Genomic DNA, 21,282 nt, shown 5'->3' on the forward strand with positions numbered 1-21,282 from the left:
CAAAGTAATGTTCTGTATTTTAAATAAATATGTGGCAATATCAATGTTTATTACCCATTGTTAAGATGATAGTAGTGAGCCTCTTCTCGAATATTTGAGGTCTTTCTGATGATGGTACTCCCAGAGTTGATGTTAAAGAGCTCAAGGACAATGAAGGAAAGGTTTTATATTTCCAAATCTGGATGATGTGAGAGTTTACAGGATTATGCAAGCATTAAGATTCCCAGGTACCTGCTGCCCTTGTCCTTCTTGGTAAATTTGAAAAGTGCTCTTGAAGGGTCAAGATTAGTAACTACTACATTTTAAATATGGTGCACATGGCAGACACCGCACACCATTCGTGGCTGGTGGGAAACTGAAGTATGGTGCAGCAATCAATCTTTTACAAGTTAATTCTAATTTCTAAGGATTGTTGGTAATCCACATATCCAAGCTAGTGAAGCGTATTGGTTCACATTCTTGACTTGTGCCTTGTGGATAGTGCTGGGATGTCAGAAATGATAGGTACCCAGCCGTTGACCTGCTATTAGAGGTATTGTCTATGTAGCTGATCCAGCTGAGTTTTGGTCAATGATGATCCCAAAGCTGTTGATGGTGGAAGACTCAGTGGTGTTTCTCTCTAAGATTCAAGGCTAGTAATGCTAGGAATTGAAGGTCTCATGCAGATTGGTTAGACTCTCTCGTGTTGGAATTGGTCATTGCACGGTACTTTATTGACACAAATATTAATTTCCATTTATCAGCCTAGTCATGAGTGTTGTTTGGTTCTTACTGCATGAAAGAATGGATTGTTCCATTTGCAAATAAACATGGCGCTATCATCAGTGAACATTCAGAAGTATTTGGAACAGAAGCAGAGTCAATGAAACAGCTGAAGATTGCTAAGCCCAGCTCCCTCCCTCTGGAACTCCCGTAGTCTTGGCGTTGGAATGATTAACCTCTAACACCCACAGCCATCTACCTTTGAGCAAGATATGGTTCCAGCCACTGGAATGGTGTCTCCTTAATAATACAAGTGGACAAGATGATAAGGAAGGCATATGGCACGTTCAGCTGCATCAGGCGGGGCACTGAGTATAAAATTTTCTTTGTACTCTTTCAATCTTTGCAGCTTTTGTTAGGCCACATTTGAACTATTTTGCCTGTTACGATCCACACACTATAGGATGGATGTGGAGGCTTTAGTGAGGGTGCAAAAGAGATTTACCAGGAAGTTGCCTGGATTGGTGTGTATTAGCTAACCCACCCTTCCACACACCCCACAAACACTACTTTACCATTTCCTGTCAGAGTCACCTTATAGACACTCTTGTACCTAGTGTCACTTCATAGGCATACAATCAACCTATGTATACAAACTATCTTATGTATTTACATTTATTGCTTCTGGTATTATTGTGCTCTTTATCTTATTGTATTTTTTCCTATGCTGCATCAGATCTTAAGTAACAATTATCTTATTCCCATTTACACTTATGTACTGGAAATGACATTAAACAATCTTGAATCTATAAGGCGAGGTCAGACAACTTGGATCAATTTTTCTGGAGGGTCAGGGGCTGAGGAGTGATCCAAGGTGAGAGATGGTAGGTGCCTGGAATATGATACCAGGAGAGGTGGTAGAAGCTTAGCTAGATATCATCATAAAGAAAGTTTTTGACACATTGGTCTTAATAAATCAGAGCACTGAGTAAAGGAGAACATTGAGTACAGGAGTTATATGTTATTTTGAAAATGGATAAGACATTGGTGAGGCAGAATTTGGAGTATTGTGAGGAAATATATCAATAAGATTGAAAGAGTACAAAGAAAATTTACAAGGATGTTGCCAGGACTTGAGGATCTGAGCTAATGGAAAAGGTTGAATTGGTTAGAACTTTTTCTCCTGGAGCATAAAAAATGAAGGGGGGGGGGGGGGGGATTTGATAAGTATGCAAAATTATGTGGGATGTTGATAGGGTAAAAAGCAAGCAGTTCTTTTCCTTTGAGATTGGGTGTGACTGGAACTAGAGGTCATATGTTAAAGGTGAAAGGAGAAATATTTAATGAGAAGATAAGGGAGAACTTCTTCACTAAAGGGTGGTATGAGCTGCCAGAAAAAGTGGTGGATGTTGGTTCAATTTCAACATTTAAGAGAAGTTTGGATAGGTACGTGGATGGGAAGGTTATGGAGGACTTGAACCAGGTGTGGCTAGATGGAACAAGACAGAAAAACAGTTTGGCACAGACTAGATGAGTTGAAAGTCCTGTTTCTGTGCTGTAGTGTTTTATGACTCTGAACAGATAACAACTTTTAAGAGGCCTTTAGATAGACACGCAAAGTAGTCAGGGGAAAGAGGAATATAGACAATATGCAGGCATGGTAGCCACTAACAAGACAAACTATTCCTGTGCTGTACTGTTCTCTGCTCTATGCTCTTACATCCATTGATTTTATTTTTCCTAGAAGTCCTGTTATAAATTCTGTACAGCATTTTTGGACCAGTGAGATTTTCTTATCAGAATGTAAATATTTGTTGGGAAATCTATGTTGGTGGCAAATAAACCTATAATATAATTAAATTTACATTTACCATTGACCAACTGAATTGATAGTCATTAGCGTCAACTTGTGTAGTAAAACAGTAAACAAAGCACATGAATTTTAAAGAGCCCTGTGGTATTGTTCAGATTTCAGTGGTAAATTTCAGGAACTGCCATACCTCCCATGAATGCCTTATTAAATTGAAAAATATCATAAAGTAATTCAGTAACTTACATGTTTGAATTAGTAACTTGCCTCTTCTGGTTGTTACACACAAAGAACATACCATTACGAAAGGTTTTAGCAGGTGAGATTGACAAGCTTCTGGATGAACTCACATTTTCCGCAGACTAACGTCATGCCATCACTTGAATGCACATTCTGCTCCATTTGTTAGAATCCCCATTGCATGTAACAAATGAAGATGTGATAAGCTTGTAAGCAGGCAATGTAAGAGGTAAATCTCAATGTTCTTTGTGAGAGATGGATCAAACCGGATCAATGTTGTAACACAACTAAAATCCAAGAACATAGCTGGGAATGAGGAAGGGCAGAGGATGCAATTACTCAAAACTGGATCAAATTATGGAGGTTATTCAAAACATGAAAGATGGTTTTTCAGTCATTGTGATTAATGGCTGCTGGAAGCTACATCAAAACTGAGGCAATGAAGGGTAGATAGAGTTGCTGGAGAATTGCTTGTCTAAGATGCCTTGGAAATCAAGCCATGCCTGCAGATGATGTTAGTACAGGGATTGGAGAAAATGCTACGATAGTGATATTCTTGCCACGGGCAAAGAGATAAGAGTGTTGGCGAACAGAAGCACTTCAAAAGAGCTGCACAATGCAGAACCTTTGAAGGAAGACAGGATAATTCACTCTCGACAAAGACTTCTGGCTTTGGTCAGAATTATTTCAATGCTATAGGAGAATCAAAAATCTAATTAGGGAGATTTGAACAAGGATTTGTAACTGAAGTGAATATAGTTCTTGAAGTGGGCAACATTGGGCTAGAATTATAATAGTACCAAACTTTCTCAATTTGTGCTCCCTTCAACATAGTCCTTTTAGAAACATGAAAGCTACAATTTCACATTATATATTTAAAAGACTCTTTTGCTATTTAACAACATTAAACAGTGCTGTTGCAAATGATTAGTGATTCCACAAAGAGTCTCACATTGATACAAAAACATACAGCCACAGACAACTTCTTGTTCAAAATAATAGGTCTGTATTTCCAAAGGAGGCTTTCCACATCTGCCATTTACTGCTTCTCATTGATATTCCAACAAAATAACAGCAAAAATCGGTTTGGAGAAGCAATGTGAAAATTCATCCTCAAATTGTTTTTGCCTGTTTGCATTTCACAGAAAAAAAATCACACATTCATTTGACAAAAGTGCAATTGTGAGTTGAAATATTATTCAGTAAATAGCAAGGAGTTTTTTTTTTTTGGGGGGGGGGGGTGCTTTTTACAACCATATTCCAAACTTGCCGGAGAGAAAATAACTTTTAAAACAGACTGCAGAGTTATACAGATATGTTAACGTTTTCATGTAAAAACCCATTACTTCTTTTCATACGTAAAAGCACTTATAGGACCTTCACAAACCACAAACACAGCTGAAGCTCATTGCATGATTTCTGACAGAAACTGACTGATTTTTGTTCCAAATCTACAATAAAACTAATTACATTTAGAAGAAAGTTCTAACTTTTTTACCTGCAAAGTTTGTTTTCAATGCTGTGTCCATAATGAACACAAACTGAAATCTTGAAACTGTTCAAAAATTTCAAAAACAATTACAAAACCTCATGCATTTAATATTATTGAAATCTTAAATTCACTAGGGAAATTACAAATCCTCAACAAATTGAAGTCGCTGATGTCTGAATTTCATCCAGAACCTCACGGAATGTTTCCACAGAAACTTCTCCCTTTGCATGTTTCTTGGCAGCACACTTCCATACCTCTTCAAAGGTCTCTCTGGACATATCCACTCCAGCCTTACAAAATATTTGCTTTATCTAATGCAGTAAAAACGGAAATGACTGTCAATGCAAATTCAAGACCAGATAACTGCATTAGTTGTGATTCAAAACTGAATCTGAAAAGATGATTTAAACATCAAAAGGAAAGTAGAAACAGAGGATTATTTGAATGTATTTGAGTGAAAATTACTAAAGGTTATAACATACTTAAACACAAACATTCATGAAATAAAATAAAGGCATTTTATATTAAATCATCTACTACTTTAAGAGACCAGCTAGTTAAAACAAAGATCAACATCTTAAAGAAATTTGGATATGCAACTCATATGTAGCAATACACAGCATATTAGTATAACTTGACATCTGGTGTCAAGTTAGCAACCACAATGCTTTTATGTTGCATCGTTCTACTAGGCCCTCCATATTTGAGTAACCATGCTAAGGCTAGTTGCTGTTGTGTGAAGATTGCAGACTGAAGTTTAAAAACAAATCAGGTAGTTAGAGGATAAAGCCCTTATTCCACATAACTGTGCATTAAGTCCTACTGCCAGTTACCAGAACAGCAATACGTAATTGGGGATGCCAGAATAGGTTTCCACTGCCGGGAATCATCTGCAGAAGTATTGCTGTAAAAAGCAAAGTGGATCTCCCAGACATCCCACCTCTCCTGGAAATTCCGGGAGTCTCCCGCATATTGATAGTGACTCCCTGACGCAAATTATATACAATATCCTGGAGACTGATTTTTTTGAGAGCGAGCGAGCCAGAGTGGGGTGGGTGGGGAGAGGGAGAGGGGGGGGGGGAGAGAGAGAGGGGGAGAGAGGGAGAGAGAGGGGGGAGAGAGAGAGGGGAGGGGGAGGGGGGAGAGAGAGAGAGAGAGGCATTCAGCATGGTGCGTCACATTAAGATAGAATTCAGAAGTCAGTTGTCTCACAAAACATTTGTGAATCTGATGTCTTCCAAAATTAACAAATTCATTGACACTGACTGCTATGAGGTTGAGACTTCCGACAAAGTGCTCAAATCTGCCAAGCAAGCCACATCACAGTACAAGGAAAGTTTGAAAAAGAAATAGAAAATCTATTTGCATTAGCGTTTAGCTGTTAGCATTGAGGCTGCCAACAAAATACTCAACAAGTAAGTGTGTGTGTGTGTGTGTGTGTGTGTGTGTGTGTGTGTGTGTGTGTGTGTGTGTGTGTGTGTGTGTGTGTGTGTGTGTGTGTGTAAATAGTTTCAATATGTGATCAAATGAATTGTTGTGTTCTTTCATAATCGAATGTCCTGTATACATACTCCCCTGGAGGTCGACTGGAGGGGGATATGGGGTTGTGAGGGGGCGGGGGGGGGGGGTGCTACCTCCCTGAAATGAGTTTTTGCAGGGTGGGATGTCTGATCTCCAAATTCACTGTGGTTTGCTCCAATATTACACAATGCCAATATCATGTGGCTTTAATCCTTGCAAGCAACTGAGGAGAAGGGTATGGAGAAAAAGCAAGAAGGAAATGCATGGATTCCACATCCTCGCACCCACACACACAGCTCCCCTTCAGGCCTGGCTGATACATTACAATTCATCACACTGCACACTAAATTAACATAGTGCCAATTCCCCATTCCACAGTTCTTTACTTTGCTGCTGAACATCTCACACCTAATTGATAACAATGACAGAATGAAATTCAATCCTAAATCAACAACACACTCCAGATTTCTCCAATTTTGCAATAGTCCTTAAAAATATCATCTAATCACTCCATGCACTCCTTAGAGTCTGTCTACTGCATGATTTTACTTGCACTGATGTTTCTGTGTAGTCTCTTGTAGCTTCAGAAAACTGGTGAATGCAGTGAAGGAGGCTACAAGCATCCTTGGAGGATGTCAACAAAGCCGCTTTGGATGGAGAAGGCCTGCATTGCTTCATTAGAAATTCCAATGATTTGGCTTGCTTACAGATCAACAGAAGAACATTAGCAGAGAGGCAATGAAAAGATCACAAACTATATGGAGAGTGGCATACATCCATATTCTATAGAACAAAGGACACGCTCCTAAAGGAGTACCTCAGAAGTCCTAGTTACCTCACGGATACCAGACAGGTAGACTGTTGTGATACCTCCCATATGCCTTTGAGCATTGGTATCCAAAGATGTGATCCCCTTAACTTGAGTTTCCACAAGACTACTCAATATTAGATCATTTCTGTTTGTACTTGCAGACTCAAATCCAATCAGCCATCACTTACACAATGGAAAGGATAAACACTAAAAAAGCTCTACAAAACACTTTTCCTCCAAAGACTCCCTGGCATCGACCCCATGTTTCCCTGCAGGCCTGCCATTGCATATCACCAGGCATGTTTTTGTAGGTTGTCCCTTATATTCTTCAAGGTCCAGAACAGCAGAGTGTTTGCAGATGAGCCAGCATTTCTATCTACTCCGTCCAGTTTACACATAGCAAGTCACTCACCATTTGCAGATCATGTTTCCAACCCAACCTGTTTACAATACTGAATATCTGGATTTAATTTGTCCATTTTGGGATTGAGTGATACCGCGCTATTTTCTCTCAAGCTTTTAAACCACTGAAGGGCCAATTTGTACTTTTTAACTGCTGGAAAGAGAAAGGGGAGGGTACTTTTAACGTAGAGAAGATTGTGGGAAGTGGAACGTTTAAAAGAAGCTTATGTATGAGCATGCTTGTATATACCTAGATATCTTCTCCACTGCTGCCAAAGAGCAAAGACTACTCAAATTGTGGTCAGTATTCTCTATTCTAGCAGAGTAAATCGTTGCAATAGCACACTTTTCAGCATATTTCTGTTGTCAGTTCTGGGTTACCAGAGAGAGAGTGAATAAGAAAAAAAAGGTGAGAAAGGGGAATCAATAGTGACAAGAAAGCAAAACTGAGAAAGAGAGGGAGAATAGTTAGGAAAACAGGAAGGTTGGAAAGAATGAATTTGGGTGCTTTGTTTCAATAACAAGCAATCTCTATGGTGATGAGGCTTGGAAATGCATGCAGGATATGCTACCCTATCAAGTTATGCCTAAGTCCTGATCAAAAGAGATCATCGGCCATTAAGTAGTGATGCTGCAAGACACTAAGCAGCGTTTGAGGCTAATGATGACTTTCCATGCATCACCACTGAACATTTTTTAGTACCGCTTCCTGGTCCTTCACATTAGATTCCTTGCATTGACCTCCATGGTTATCATCAAATGGCCAATTCATTGAACTCCAGGTCAGAAAATCTGTGTCCTCTCTTGCCTAGGTTCTTTCCTTAAAGATTTAAGAATTAAAGATTAGCTTTATTTGTCATATGTATGTCGTAACTTTAAAACGTACAGTGAAAGGCATCGTTTGGGTCAACGACCAACACAGTCCAAGGATTGTGCTGGGGGCAGCCTGCAAGTGTTGCTATGCTTCTGCCCACACAATTTACTAACCCCAACCAGTACATCTTTGGAATGTGGGAGGAAATTGGAGTACCTAGAGGAAACTCACATAGGCACTGGTGGGAATAGAACTCTGATCGTGATTGCTGGTGCTATAAAGTGTTACACTAACCACTATGCTAATTTGATGCCCTCTTTTCTACCATCATTTTTACCATCTTTTCCAGTCAGCTCTACTGTCTCCTCGAATGTTACACCATTGGATCCGGCTACAAAATATTCATCCTATTCATGAGTGGCACTGATCATGAAATGTGCAATTCATAAAATTAAGACCATTGCTGATGCCCTAAGGAAATCAAAAGCATATTTATCATGAGATAGTCACGGAAATCAAATGAGCTCAAATTTCATGTGTGGCCTGCCATGAGCGAATCAAGAGTAGGAATTTATCAAAGTCCTGACCAAATATTTGGAGCATTTTCAACCTTGAGTATAACTGAGAGAAAGAAATACAATGGGGAATGGGTGAGGCATCAGACTCTCCAACCAGCTCCCACCAATTTTCTATCTTTGACCTATCTTCTCTAACACAAAACCTTTTTGTCATACGACAATCATCCATCATTCTGAGCAGTACAAATTTCTTTTGTTGTGTTTGGACTAGGATGAGTTAAATGTTGTTGCCAATGACTTACCTCTTCTTTGGGCCTGTCTAAAAACATGTCTTTCTCATAAACTTGACTTTGAGCAAAGATAGAAGGACTTAGCAAGGCTGAAGCAGTTGCCTCATCACCATAGTTAACCATATCACTAATACGACGAAACCGAGGAGCTGCTAAGTCAGTACGAATAGTAGGTACACCACAGGTTCGAAAATCTGTTTGAAACAAAATATAAAGAAATAAAGCATTAAGGGATTCTTATTTAATATTTTGATCAAAATTAGACATTAACGACAGATATATTCCTGACACGCACTGTGACTTAAATGAAAATTATAATTCCAATAAATCTTGTTGTTGGACTATAGTTCTTTCCAATAGAGTATCTGATTTTGATGCCCATAGCAAACTTTCAGTTTCAAGTAACTAACTTCATTCTCATTTAACAGAACCACTTAGGATAAATTTCCATTTTCAGATTTCAAAAATGCTGAACCTCAGATCACAGTTCAAAGTACATTTATTACCGAAGTATGTATACCATATACAATCTTGAGATTTATCTTCTTGCAGGCATTATTGGAGTATAAAAGTTGCATTGTTTGCTGTGTAACCAAAACTATGTAGTCAGCTTTGAGATTGCTATTTGCTATGCATGTATCCAATTTAGTAGGAGAATGAAATCTTAAGAATGTAGAAGATAATGGTGTGTTAATGAGAGGCTAAGAGATGCAGATTAGAACATGATTAAGTCAATGGGTAGAAACAATAGTGGCACATGTACTTGTGACTAGCTCAATGACTGTCTCAGCTTTGATTTGCAAATTAAAGTTTAACCCTTCTTGAAGAATCTTCTGTGTCTCCTGGTCGTTTGTAGGGCACGAGAAACCACGACAAAATTGGTGACCGCGGCAGGACTGGAAAGAGACCCGCGGAAAGGAAACGGCAGATTGGGGACGCTTCCCAGTCCTCTAGGGACCCCCACAAGGCTAACAGAATTAAGGGGTGCACCCAAACAAAAGGTAAGCGCTTTTTGCGACAATTTGGACTAAGAATTCTGTTAGTCTTGGGAAGCTCTTGGAGTCTCAGAAGTGTGGAACCACTGCCGAAGGGTCTCTCCGGTCCAAAGAATCTGGCAGAATTGGGGGTTAACAGGAGGCTCAGAGGATAAACACTGCAGTGAGGGTAAGTACAAATAAGCTAATAAGTTAAGTGAAGAAAAATTCCACGTGCTGTTGGTAAGTCCCTGTGGATACCGCTTCGTATAAAATGAAGGTCTGAACAGGCAGGGAAAGGAAAAATAGAGAAAATCCTCGTGGATACCGCCTTAAGAGATAAGGGTCTGAATAGACGAGGTGCAAAGAGAAAGTTCTGTGGATACCCTCTGAGTAGAGGTCTGTACGGGCAGAACAGAATAGGAAACAAGGACAGTCCAATACATAGTTTAAAGCGCTGGTAGATAGACGATAGACTAGGCATAGAATTAGAGTAAATAATATTATCCTGTAAACGAACTGTGAATCTCTGAAATACCTTAAAAAGAGAGAACAACATGACAGGTAAAGGAACGGCAGTAGAGATTCTGAGCAAAAAAATCCCGGTAAATAAATATGAGATTACAAAAACTTCAGAAAAATGGGAAAAGAGAACCAAAAACCTGGTCACAAAATGGCCAAGAGAGGAATGTTTGATGTAAGCTTGTGCAAAGAAATGGAGGCACTAATTAAAAATTACAAACCAAAAGATAAATCTAAGAAAAGAGGGCAAAAAAGAGAACGAGAAATGGAAGTGCTAAAACTCTTCAGAACGGAGGGAGAAAGGCTGAGGAGGACAGGTAGAATATTGATTACAAGCGAGGAAGACACTAAGGTGCTGGAGAAACAGCCTGTTAGAGAGAGAGAGAAAGGTACAGTGAGAAGCTGGCTTCAGCTCCATACCCGGATGCGAAAGAAACAGAAAAGCCCCCTCCCTATAATGAGGAAGGAACCACTAAGCAGTGCCCCCTGCTGATGGGAACAGTAAACATGCAGGGAGAAGTACAAGTTTGGGATAATGAGGAGGAAAAAAGACAATACGAGAAGGAAAAAGCGGCGATATGGAAGGAGATACAGGCAGAAAGGATAAAGGTGGAACAGGCAAAGAGAGAAATGAAAGAAGAGATTGAACGGATGAAATACTTGAGAGAGGAAAAGGAGTATGAGGATTATCGGTTATACCATAGAAATAAACAGACTAGAAACAGACATGAGCAGTCCCTGCCACAGGTGTACAGACACGGACAGGAAGAAAGAGAAGTGACTCATTGGAGGAGCAAGAGTTAAGTGGAGAGAGAGAGGATGCGAGAAGTTGTGGAGAAGAAGTAGGAGGCAGAAGCCTAGAAGAGCAGAAGGAAGTGGTAGGGAAGCAACTTGCAGAAGTAGAGAGAGAGCTAGATAAGTTACTGAGAGGGGATTGCCAGAGGAGATGCGGAAAATACTCCAGGGGCCAACCAAGTATTGAATCAGGACAGAAAGGAAGAAGAGGACCGAGGGAAGAAGAGGACCCCGGAGAAATTTGTGTGGGAGGCAGTAAAGACATACCCTGAGACAGATGGGGAGTCAGGCGAGGAGGAGAGCCAGGGCAGGTGGGAAGAAGGAGGAAGAATGATGCCGTTGTTAGTTAAAGGATCAGGACAAGTGCAGTATATCCCTTGGGGATCCCAGGACCTAGAAGGGCTGAAAAAAACACTGCCCAATCTACATGAAGGAGCAGGGAAATGGATTAGAGCCTTTGAAGAAGAAACGGTGGGACGATTATTGGCTATGGGAGATTTGAAGGCACTATTGATAAGGTTGATGGGAACCTCCAAATTTAAAGAACTAATGGAAATGGCTTGCATAGTAAACTCGAACGACCCGTGAAATGATGGAGACGGGTTTGACAGAGTGAGGCAGAGGGTATGGCAGGCCCTCAGGAAGCTTTATCCACCCAAAGTGAACCCCAAAGCCTTAAAGGGGGATCCACTTAAAACCCAGCAGCTTACATAGAAAACCAGTTGAAAAGGTGGAGACTGGAGACTGAGCAAGAGGTGGAAAATAGCTTATTTATCACCACACTGTTCCGACATAGCATTTTGGATGAAATGCCTCCACAAGTAAAATCCAAACTGGAGGAAGTGGTTGGGCTGACGTCAATGACCCCACCAGAATTTAGAGACCACGTAGTCCATGCGGTTGAGAAATACCGGAAAGACAAACGAAGGTTGTCTGAGCAGCAGGAAGAGGTGCAAAGAAAGTTAATACAAATGCAGCTCAAAGAACTCAAAAAGAAAGAAAAAGAGAAAAGCAAAAAGATGCTGCCAGCAACCACCGGTCCGAGTACAGCCATCGAACTGGACAAAGCACTGCTATATGGAGGAACCGATCATACTGTAAGACAAGGGCCGGAAAACCTCATGCCAATAATTGTCTTTGGAGGAACATTCCCACCAATGCCCTATCAGGAACAGATTAAATTCAAACAGCCCAGACAGGACTGGAAGTCCCAAGGAGGGGGACAGAGGAGCTATGGGCAGAGGGGACCAGTGAGGAAACAGGGGGAAAGAGAGGTAGAGAGATTGTGCTGGGGATGTAATCAGCCAGGTCACATGAGAAGAGATTGTCCATTTACACCATGGCCTGTCACACACCAGCAGGAACCGATAAGAAGGGAACTAAAGTTTAGCCAAGGACCAGCCCCACAGGCCCAAGCGGACCTGTGAACCCCTATGCGAGGTATTAGGGGTGCCCCGAGAACTCGAGTGGGAAGGGACATTACCCAATGATAACAAGGGAGGCAGACGAGGAACCCATAGTTCAGGTTATGTTAGAAGGGCAACTGACACCAATGATGATAGATACTGGAGCCACGTACACTTGTGTACAGCCACAGTATGCCCTTCACCTTCCCATGTCAGGAAAGTTTATTAAGACGGTAGGGTTCTTGGGGAAAACACAGTTGACACAGTGCATGGCTCCAGTGCAGTTGAGAATGGGAAATAAAGGAATTGTTTTGCCGGTGCTAGTATTTAAAGGAACTCAGATTAATTTGTTAAGCAGAGATGCCTTATTGAAACTGGAATTAAAATTAGAATGCACCTGAAATGGGCTGAGTGTGGAAAGAGCAGGGGCTCAATTGATAGTGCGAGAAGACAAGAAGGCTACTGTCTTTTGGATAGGAGACATCGCAGATCAGATTCAGGAAACCTTGGAAAAATGGAAAAAGGGCGTGCAGGCTATATTACCCAGGGCTGTAATGCCCAAATCTGAGCTACATTGTACAGTGATTTTTGACGAGGCTCAGAACAGGGAGTTAGAGGAGAGATGGCACCTGGAGGCATGTACCCAACAGCACCTGGAAGGGGAGGCTGTGATAATTGGAAAGCAAGGGGCAGCTTTACAAGTTAAGTGGAACACCTTTTTAGGAAAATGGTACAGGATACCGGAGGCTGCGCCCCACGTAACGTTGTTGGTAAACAAGGGATATCAGTCTAAAGACTTAGGACCCTTAGTTAAGTGTGCTGAAACCGTAACAGTGTGGAAGAAAATCACGCCAGAGGTGTGGATATCAGAAGACAACAATTGCATTAAAATAATGGTAAGTGTAGATATGGTAGGGACAGTGAGAGAGGTCGAAATAACTCCCCAACCACACATGCCATTGCTGGGAAAGGAAAGAGGCCAGCAGAAAGATAAAAGGTTAGATGAGTTGCCGTCTATTCTGTGGTCACAGCATGACACGGACGTAGGGAAAATAAAAACAGCTAGTCCGGTGGAAATAAGGCTGAAAAGGGGAGCAATTCCACCCAGGAGACCACAATACCCTCTAAGACCAGAAGCAGAAGAGGGAATAGCATCGACAGTGTAGGGGTTGCTTGAAATAGGAGTGCTTAAAAGAACAAACAGTCCATGCAATACCCCGTTGCTGCCGGTCTTAAAAGCAGATAAATCTAAGTGGAGATTGGTGCATGATTTGCGAGCGGTAAATGATGTGGTAGAGGACTGGCCAGCGGTAGTCCCCAACCCACACACGCTTTTGACTAATGTTCCACCAGAAGCAAGTTACTTTTCAGTGATTGATTTGTGTTCGGCTTTCTTCAGCATTCCTCTAGCCGACCAGTGTCAGTATCTGTTTGCATTTACTTACAGAGGTGCTCAGTATACCTATACCAGAATGCCGCAAGAGTTTAAACATTCACCACGTGTTTTTAATCAGGTGTTGAAGGCAGACCTAGAGGGCATACCATTGGAAAGTACATTATTACAGTATGTGGATGACCTGTTGATTTGCTCCCATAGTAAGGAACAGTGTGAGCAGGACACTATAACTCTGTTAGAGAAGCTGGCACACGGAGGACATAAAGTATCCAAAAAGAAACTGCAATTTTGCACGCAGCAAGTGGAATACTTAGGCAGGGTAATATCCAAGGGAGTGAAGGCGATAGCACCAGATCAGATTGAGGCAATAACTAAGGCCCCAAAACCCCAGACTGTAGGGCAGATGATGACATTTTCGGGAATGGCAAGGTACAGCTCAGATTGGATAGGAGAATATGCTGAGATTGTGGCACCTTTGAGAAAGATAATGAAAGAAGCAGGACATACAAATTTGAAGAATGATTTACAGTGGAATGGAGAGGCGGGGATAACTTTCAATACTATTAAACAGGAATTGCAGTCAGCACCAGCATTAGCTTTGCCTGATTACGAGAAGGTTTTTCATTTGTATGTATCCAACCGACAGGAGGGTTATGTCACAGCGGTTCTAACACAAGAGACAGGCACAGGAAAAGCAAAGCAGCCGATAGCATACTACAGTACGAGACTAGATGAGGTGGCTCAGGGGTATCCAACCTGTTATCAGGGATTGGCGGCGCTGTACTATGCATATGGAAAGGCATCATTTGTAACCCTGGGCTATCCTGTGACTCTGTACACACACCACAAAGTAGCAGAATTGCTGGAAAGAGGGAAATTTGTGCTGACGCCAGCCAGGATAGCAGCGTATCAGATGCTATTGACATTTCCAGACATAACTATACAGAGATGCACTACCAGTAATATAGCCGATTTTGTCGCTTTGGGCTATGAAGGAGAACCCCAAGATTGTGTAGGGAAGATGATGGCATTTGCCAAATTAAGAGCAGATTTACGGTCAGAACCACTAGAGGATGCAGATAAAAAGGTTCTGTTCGTAGATGGCTCTTGTTATAGGGATTATGATGGAAATCACGCAGGATTCTCAGTGGTGCAGCAGGATCAGTCGAGCTATAAGATTATTAGGATGAAGTCCTGTCCCCAACCGTGTTCCGCCCAACTAGCGGAAATCAAAGCCCTGACAGCTGCGTGTGAAATGATGGAAGGTGAGAAAGTAGACATCTATACTGATTCAGCATATGCTCATGGAGTATGCCATTTGTTTGGGGCAGTGTGGAAGCAGAGAGGTTTTAAAAAAAGCAGTGGAGATCCCATACAACATTGTCAGGCAATTCTAGACTTAATAAAAGCCATAATGAAACCTAAAGCATTGGCTATAGTAAAATGCCAGGCACATAAAAAGGGAAATGATGTAATAACAAAGGGAAATCAAGCTGCAGACGAGGCAGCCAGAAAAGCGTCTGGATGTACATCAGCTGTCATTGCCCCCCAGGTAAGCCTAACTCCAGAACCTGAGGCAGAGGACCTAATTGAAATACAAGGTAAGGCAACTTTGGCAGAACAGACAATGTGGAGATGAAGGGGGGCCAAGCAGAACCAGGAAGGCGTGTGGAGCATGGAAGACGGTTTGTTGGTAGCGCCCACCCCTCTACTGACGATTCTGATTTCAGAAGCGCATGGGATTGACCATTGTGCAAGGGGGGGGGGGGGAAGTGATAAAGAAAATAAAGAAGGATGGGGAGCATGGCTGACTGAAATGGCAATAACTGTCAGTATTGAATTGTTGAGCTGTGCGCTTGTACTGTTCTGTTTTCTTCCTTGTCTCAAGTCTCTTGTAGTGCGTGCTGCAACCAAACAATTTCCGATGCTCGTGGCAATTACTGAAGCAAGCTCAGTGGAGAAAGAAACACCGAAAATGTATTGTTACAGCCTACAACACCTGCAGGATGAACAAGAGCAAAACGACAGTGTGGGAGTAGATTGTAAGGGATTCTGAGTTTTTTTCCCTGTCTCAGGTACAAAGGGACAGGTTTTTGGCTCAGCAGCCCAGGGTAACAGGGAGAGAATACTTTGAGGTCTTGGCGCAGAAAATTATAGTTTAACCCGAGATTTGGGAATAAGTGCTTGAGTTTATTGGGGCTTTTGTGCGCAGACTCTTAGTCTTCTTTCTCTGTGTGAGACCCTATGGGTCTCAAAGGGGGGATATATTGGAGTATAAAAGTTACATTGTTTGCTGTGTAACCAAAACTATGTAGTCAGCTTTGAGTTTGCTATTTGCTATGCATGTATCCAATTTAGTAGGAGAATGAAATCTTAAGAATGTAGAAGATAATGGGGTGTTAATGAGAGGCCAGCTAAGAGATGTAGATTAGAACATGATTAAGTCAATGGGTAGAAACAATAGTGGCAGATATACTTGTGATACGCAAGCAACTATATTGGATATGCTAATACAACTAAACCAGGAGATTGCTATAAAAAATGCTATGAACTAGCTCAATGACTGTCTCAGCTTTGATTTGCAAATTAAAGTTTAACCCTTCTTGAAGAATCTTCTGTGTCTCCTGGTCGTTTGTGGGGCACGAGAAACCACGACAGCATCCCCAAAACAAAGAAACACAGAGGCCATGAAAAGACCCCACAACAATGACTGTCAATCATCCAACGTGCGAAAAGAGAACAAATTGTGCAAACAATAAACAAGTAAACAAATAATACACAGGACATGAACTGCAGACCCCCCCCCCCCGAAAATTAGTCCAGAGCCATGTGGCCAGTTCAGCACTGAGGAGAGTGAAGCCTCATGGAGTAGTGAGCTGAACACTGGTTGATCCTTCACCCTTAACCTTGACACGTTAATCCCATCATACATCGGCTCACTCTTTGCTCTTGGGCCCAGGCTTCACCACTTCAATCCAGCCCAAAATCCACTCCAGCGATGGCTGCCGTGACCAAACCTGCATTCCCAGCAGTTCACTGAATCCTTCAGGATGCCGCAGAAATGCCAGGCTCAAAACCATAACTCGCAAAGGGCAATTACAGACTGCAGATTGCACTGATTGTAATCCATAAAAAGTATATCTGGTAGAATAGTTAGTGGCTTTTGCTAGCTGCCCACAAAACTTCGTTGTACAGGTGTCCCCCGTTTAACAAAAGTTCGCTTTATGCCACTTTGCTTTTACGAAAGATCTACATCAGTACCTGTTTTCGCTAACAGAAAGAAATCTGAAGATTTTCGTAAAAAAAGGTACCCACTTTAAACTTGTGCTTACTCCAAGACTACCATGACTGTGAAGCCTTGCGCGGGCAGGTGTGTGCGCATGCGTGTACGTGCCGATTTTTTTCTACAAATCGGTTTTGGCTACCCTTCCCGATTCTGGTAAGTGAAACTACACTGTAAATACCTTATTTCTACTTTATGTATGTAGACTGTGTATTTATCATATCATTCCTGCTTTTACTATATGTTCAGGTTATTTTAGGTTTTATGGTATGATTTGGTAGGTTATTTTTTGGGTCTGAGAACATTCAAAAATTTTTCCCATATAAATTAATGGTAATTGCTTCTTTGCTTTATGCCATTTCGGCTTACAAATGGTTTCATAGGAATGCTCCACCTTCGGATAGCGGGGGAAACCTGTGTCTCTCCAGCACCATCTTGGGATAAAGTCCAATCATCAGAAATCCAAGGGCATGGTCAATTTCCCATTCATTAAGCTTAAGGAATAGGTACTTTTCACTTCCCAGCCAAGTGTATGGCCAATTTTCAATTCATTACGGTTAAAGAATCGGTTCCTTTCTCTTTGCAGAAAAGGAAAATAGTAAAGAAACTTGATAAAGTTCTTAAACAATTTCAAGGACATGGGACATATATATCTGGAGAAATTCTCCAAATAGTTATTAGAGCCAGGACTACAGAGAGAGTTTTAGAATGTCAAATGAACAATAACATTTTCGTGAGAATAGAAAAACATTGGCAATTCATTGCCAGTACAGTGGTGAAAATGAAACAGACAAATTCTTGCTGGAAGAAACAGTTCAAGCTTATTAATTCTAGAGATATATTAAAGAAAAACAATGATGGATTTGTAATTATAGACAACATGGACCAATGCACCTGAAATTTCCATGATGTCATTGTTGGATCATTAAAAAAATAGCTGTGCTAACTGGTTACACAAACATCTATGCTACTTTTTCTTTGATCTTCCATCAAAGACATAGCTGAAGATCAGGATGACATCATATACACCTGTGTATTCTTCTCCTGTTGAAAATTGGGGAAGATAAATCTCAAAATTCCTCACATCCTGAACAATGTCCTATTAGATTCATTATATTTCTAATCTATGGCTGAGAGATAAACTTGTTTGTTTTTTTTTGAAGTACAACAACAACCATTTTATTCACCAGCATCCACTGCACACTTCAGTGGTGTCAGAAACTTTCTTGGAAAATGTGAATTAATGAACAACCTCCTCTCTTATCCCATTCCCAGCCACTCCAAAAGAAATGATGTCACCTAAAGAAGATATGGCATGAAAATAACCTCAGAGGTGCAAATATGACTCACACTGGAAGTCTGCTGTGGAATCTCTGGGGTGGTGCCAATTTTTAATCATAGAGCACTGAAATAAATGCACATCTTCATGTTTTTCTGATCACACCTTATCCTCCAGAACAGTGGAGCATAAAAACATGAAAAACAGAAGCAAGAGTAGGCTGCCAACATTCAGTTGGATGAAAATGTAAATTCCAAGTATTCCAAGCTGATTTGAAGAGCTTGAGAGCAGCTTTGTGCTAGGCAACGAATTCTGGGCCCAGGGTGAGTCACTGGACAGAGTGGTCTAGGCCCAAAGCCTTTTGCAGCAGTGATGCTTGGGCTCTATGTGAGGTATAATGCGCTGTTTAGACTATTTAAACGCTTGACCAGATCAGAGGTGACAACCAATTTCACTCACAACAATGTTCACTTCTCCCTCCAGGGTACAGAGACTTTCACTGAGTTACTGGATCAATTTAAATGCTGGCCCAGATAGACGGAAAAGACAGGGTGTCGGTTGGGCCGAGAGCTGATTTCGCCCACATTGCTGGTACTTATTTTCTTTCTCTTGCACATGGAGTGTTGGTCTTTCATATTTATTCTTTTTTTCCTTTTAATTGGGTTCTTTCGGGTTTCTTCCCTTCTGACTACCTTTGAGCAAGCAAATCTCAAGGTTGTATAATTTATATATTCTATAATATACTTGAAATACTTCAAATTAATCTTAATAAGATTGTATATTCTACATGAAAATACCAAATTGTTCATACAAAATAATATTATCTGTTAGGAAAATTAAACTAAACACTTACTTTCTGGTGAATAACTACCAAAAACTGCATTGATCAGTGAAGAGCTTGTACGATAGTGGCCATTAGACCTATCTTCTTTTCTAGTTATAGTTCTGAGTGTCTTAATTGAGCTGCCAATTTCTAATGGTACAATATCGTCAGGTGCTACCAGCCCAGTGCCATCTTCATTTGTCGCACTTCCTATGAAGAATTAGTTTCTCATTAATAAAGGAGCATATGATTGTTAAAACAAAAATCAGTTAATACGGACATCTGAAAAGAGCTGTCACATATTCATCTATAGTAAACAAAACAGAGTTAAATTTAACTCTACGCTTCACTGCACAGACACTGCCTGATCTGCTTACCATTTCCATCATTTACAATTTTTGCAAAATATGCAGCACAACTGTACCTTTTGTAATAATCTTTTGTTCTGTTTCTCTCAGAGGCATTTTATCTTTCCAATTCAGAAAATTTGCAAACTCTAAGAAGTTGATGGTGCCAACCCCTTCCACATCACAGTAGTCAAATAATTCATCCATCAGTTTGGAATCTAACTTCAGGTTAAATTGTAAACAGACATCTCGTAGCTCTTCTCGGTCAATTTTACCATCACCATTCTGGATAGGATCAAACAAATGAAGAATAGAAATCAATCATTTTGCTTCTGACTATCAGATATTCAAATTAAACCTCCATGAGTTTCCACCCATTCACTTTAATAAGCAAACAAATTCCTGATTGATTGTGGGTGAGTGGGATTTAGGCAACTGGGGTGCACAGTACAGCTAAACTCTCACAAGCTATACATGGTACATGACATATTGATCTTCGACACAAGAGGTGCTGCAGATGCTGGAAATATAGAGAAATACACACAATGTGCTGGAGGAGCTCAGTAGGTCAGGCAGCATCTACGGATAGCAACAAACAGTTGCTGTTTTAGGTTGAGATGAAGTCTTGGATGAAGGGTCTTAGCCCGCAACTCTTGACTGTTTATTCTCATCCATAGACAAAGGAAACCCCCAAGGCATTCTACACATATGTGAAGAACAGGAGAACTAAGGTCAGGGTAGGACTGATCAGAGAGAAAAGAGGAAAAATGTGCCTGGAGTCAGAGGAAGTAGGGGAAGTTCTCAATGAATAATTTACTTCAGCATTCCTCAGTGAGACACACCTTGACAAATGTGAGGTCAGCATAAAACAGGCTAATGTGCTGGAAGATGTTGTGGTTAAGAAAGACGATGTGTTAGGTTCTGACAAAAATAAAATTAAGATTGAAAACACACCCAAAGTGCTGGAGGAACTCAGCAGGTTAGTCAGCATCTATGGGAATGAATGAACAGTCAACAATTTGTCCGAGACCCTTCATCAGGACTGGAAATGAAGGGGGAATATGCCAGAATAAAGAGTGGGGGGGGAGGGGAAGGTGGACAAGCTAAAAGGTGATAGCTGAAGCCAGGTGGGATGAAGAAAGAAGCCAGGAAGTGACAATTGGAAAAGGCAAAGGGCTGCAGAAGGAGGAATCCCATAGGAGAGGAGAATGGACCATAAGATAAAAGGAAGGAGGTTCCCTTTAGGATAGGTAATTCCTAAGGCTGGATGGGATATAACTCAGGTTACTATGGAAAGTGAAGGAAGAGATTTCTTTGCTGTTGGCAAAGATCTTTGAATCCACACTGGCCACAGGACACATACCAATGTTCAAGAAAGGTAGCAGGGATAATCCTGGGAGCTATAGACCTGCGAGTCCTACATTAGTGGTGGGCAAAATATTGGAGAGGATGCTTGGAAACAGGATTTACGAGCATTTGTATAAGCATCGTCTGATCAGAGGTAGTCAGCAGGGCTTTGTGAGGGGCAAGCCATTCTTCATATGTCTAATTGACTTTCTCGAGGAGGTAACTAAACAAATTGATTAAGGTAGAGTAATGGATGTGTAAATGAACTTAGTAAAGTGATCAACAAGGTTCCCAATGGTAAACTCATACAGTAAGTCAGGAAGTATGTGATCCATGGAAATATGAAAGCGTGGATTTGGAATTGGCTTGCCCAAGGAAAGCAGAGGTATCAGATGAGGTAAATGAATAATAGTGTTCCAGAGGGAGCTTTTCTGGGAAGCCTTGCTCTCTATGATTTATACAAATAAATTATAGTGGTGCTAGAAAGTTTGTGAGCCCTGTAGAATTTTC

The 21,282-nt window shown here is 41.0% G+C and overlaps 1 protein-coding gene across 3 annotated transcripts in view; it reads right to left on the bottom strand.

Annotated features, from left to right (window-relative positions):
• Positions 1–3,735: 3,735 nt before the first annotated feature.
• The window catches only part of efhb (EF-hand domain family, member B), a 93,965-nt gene continuing 76,418 nt past the window's right edge, over positions 3,736–21,282 (bottom strand). For all 3 annotated transcript variants that reach the window (XM_073054441.1, XM_073054440.1, XM_073054439.1), the window contains 4 exons: positions 19,503–19,710; positions 19,109–19,288; positions 8,613–8,794; positions 3,736–4,555 (listed from right to left, as the gene is read on the bottom strand). In XM_073054441.1, the coding sequence (XP_072910542.1) occupies positions 4,394–4,555; positions 8,613–8,794; positions 19,109–19,288; positions 19,503–19,710 (732 nt within the window). In that variant the 3' untranslated portion in view covers positions 3,736–4,393. The remainder of the gene's footprint in view (positions 4,556–8,612; positions 8,795–19,108; positions 19,289–19,502; positions 19,711–21,282) is intronic.

Source organism: Hemitrygon akajei, chromosome 8 (genome assembly GCF_048418815.1).
Source record: "Hemitrygon akajei chromosome 8, sHemAka1.3, whole genome shotgun sequence".
In the NCBI taxonomy this organism is placed as follows: Eukaryota; Metazoa; Chordata; class Chondrichthyes; order Myliobatiformes; family Dasyatidae; genus Hemitrygon; species Hemitrygon akajei.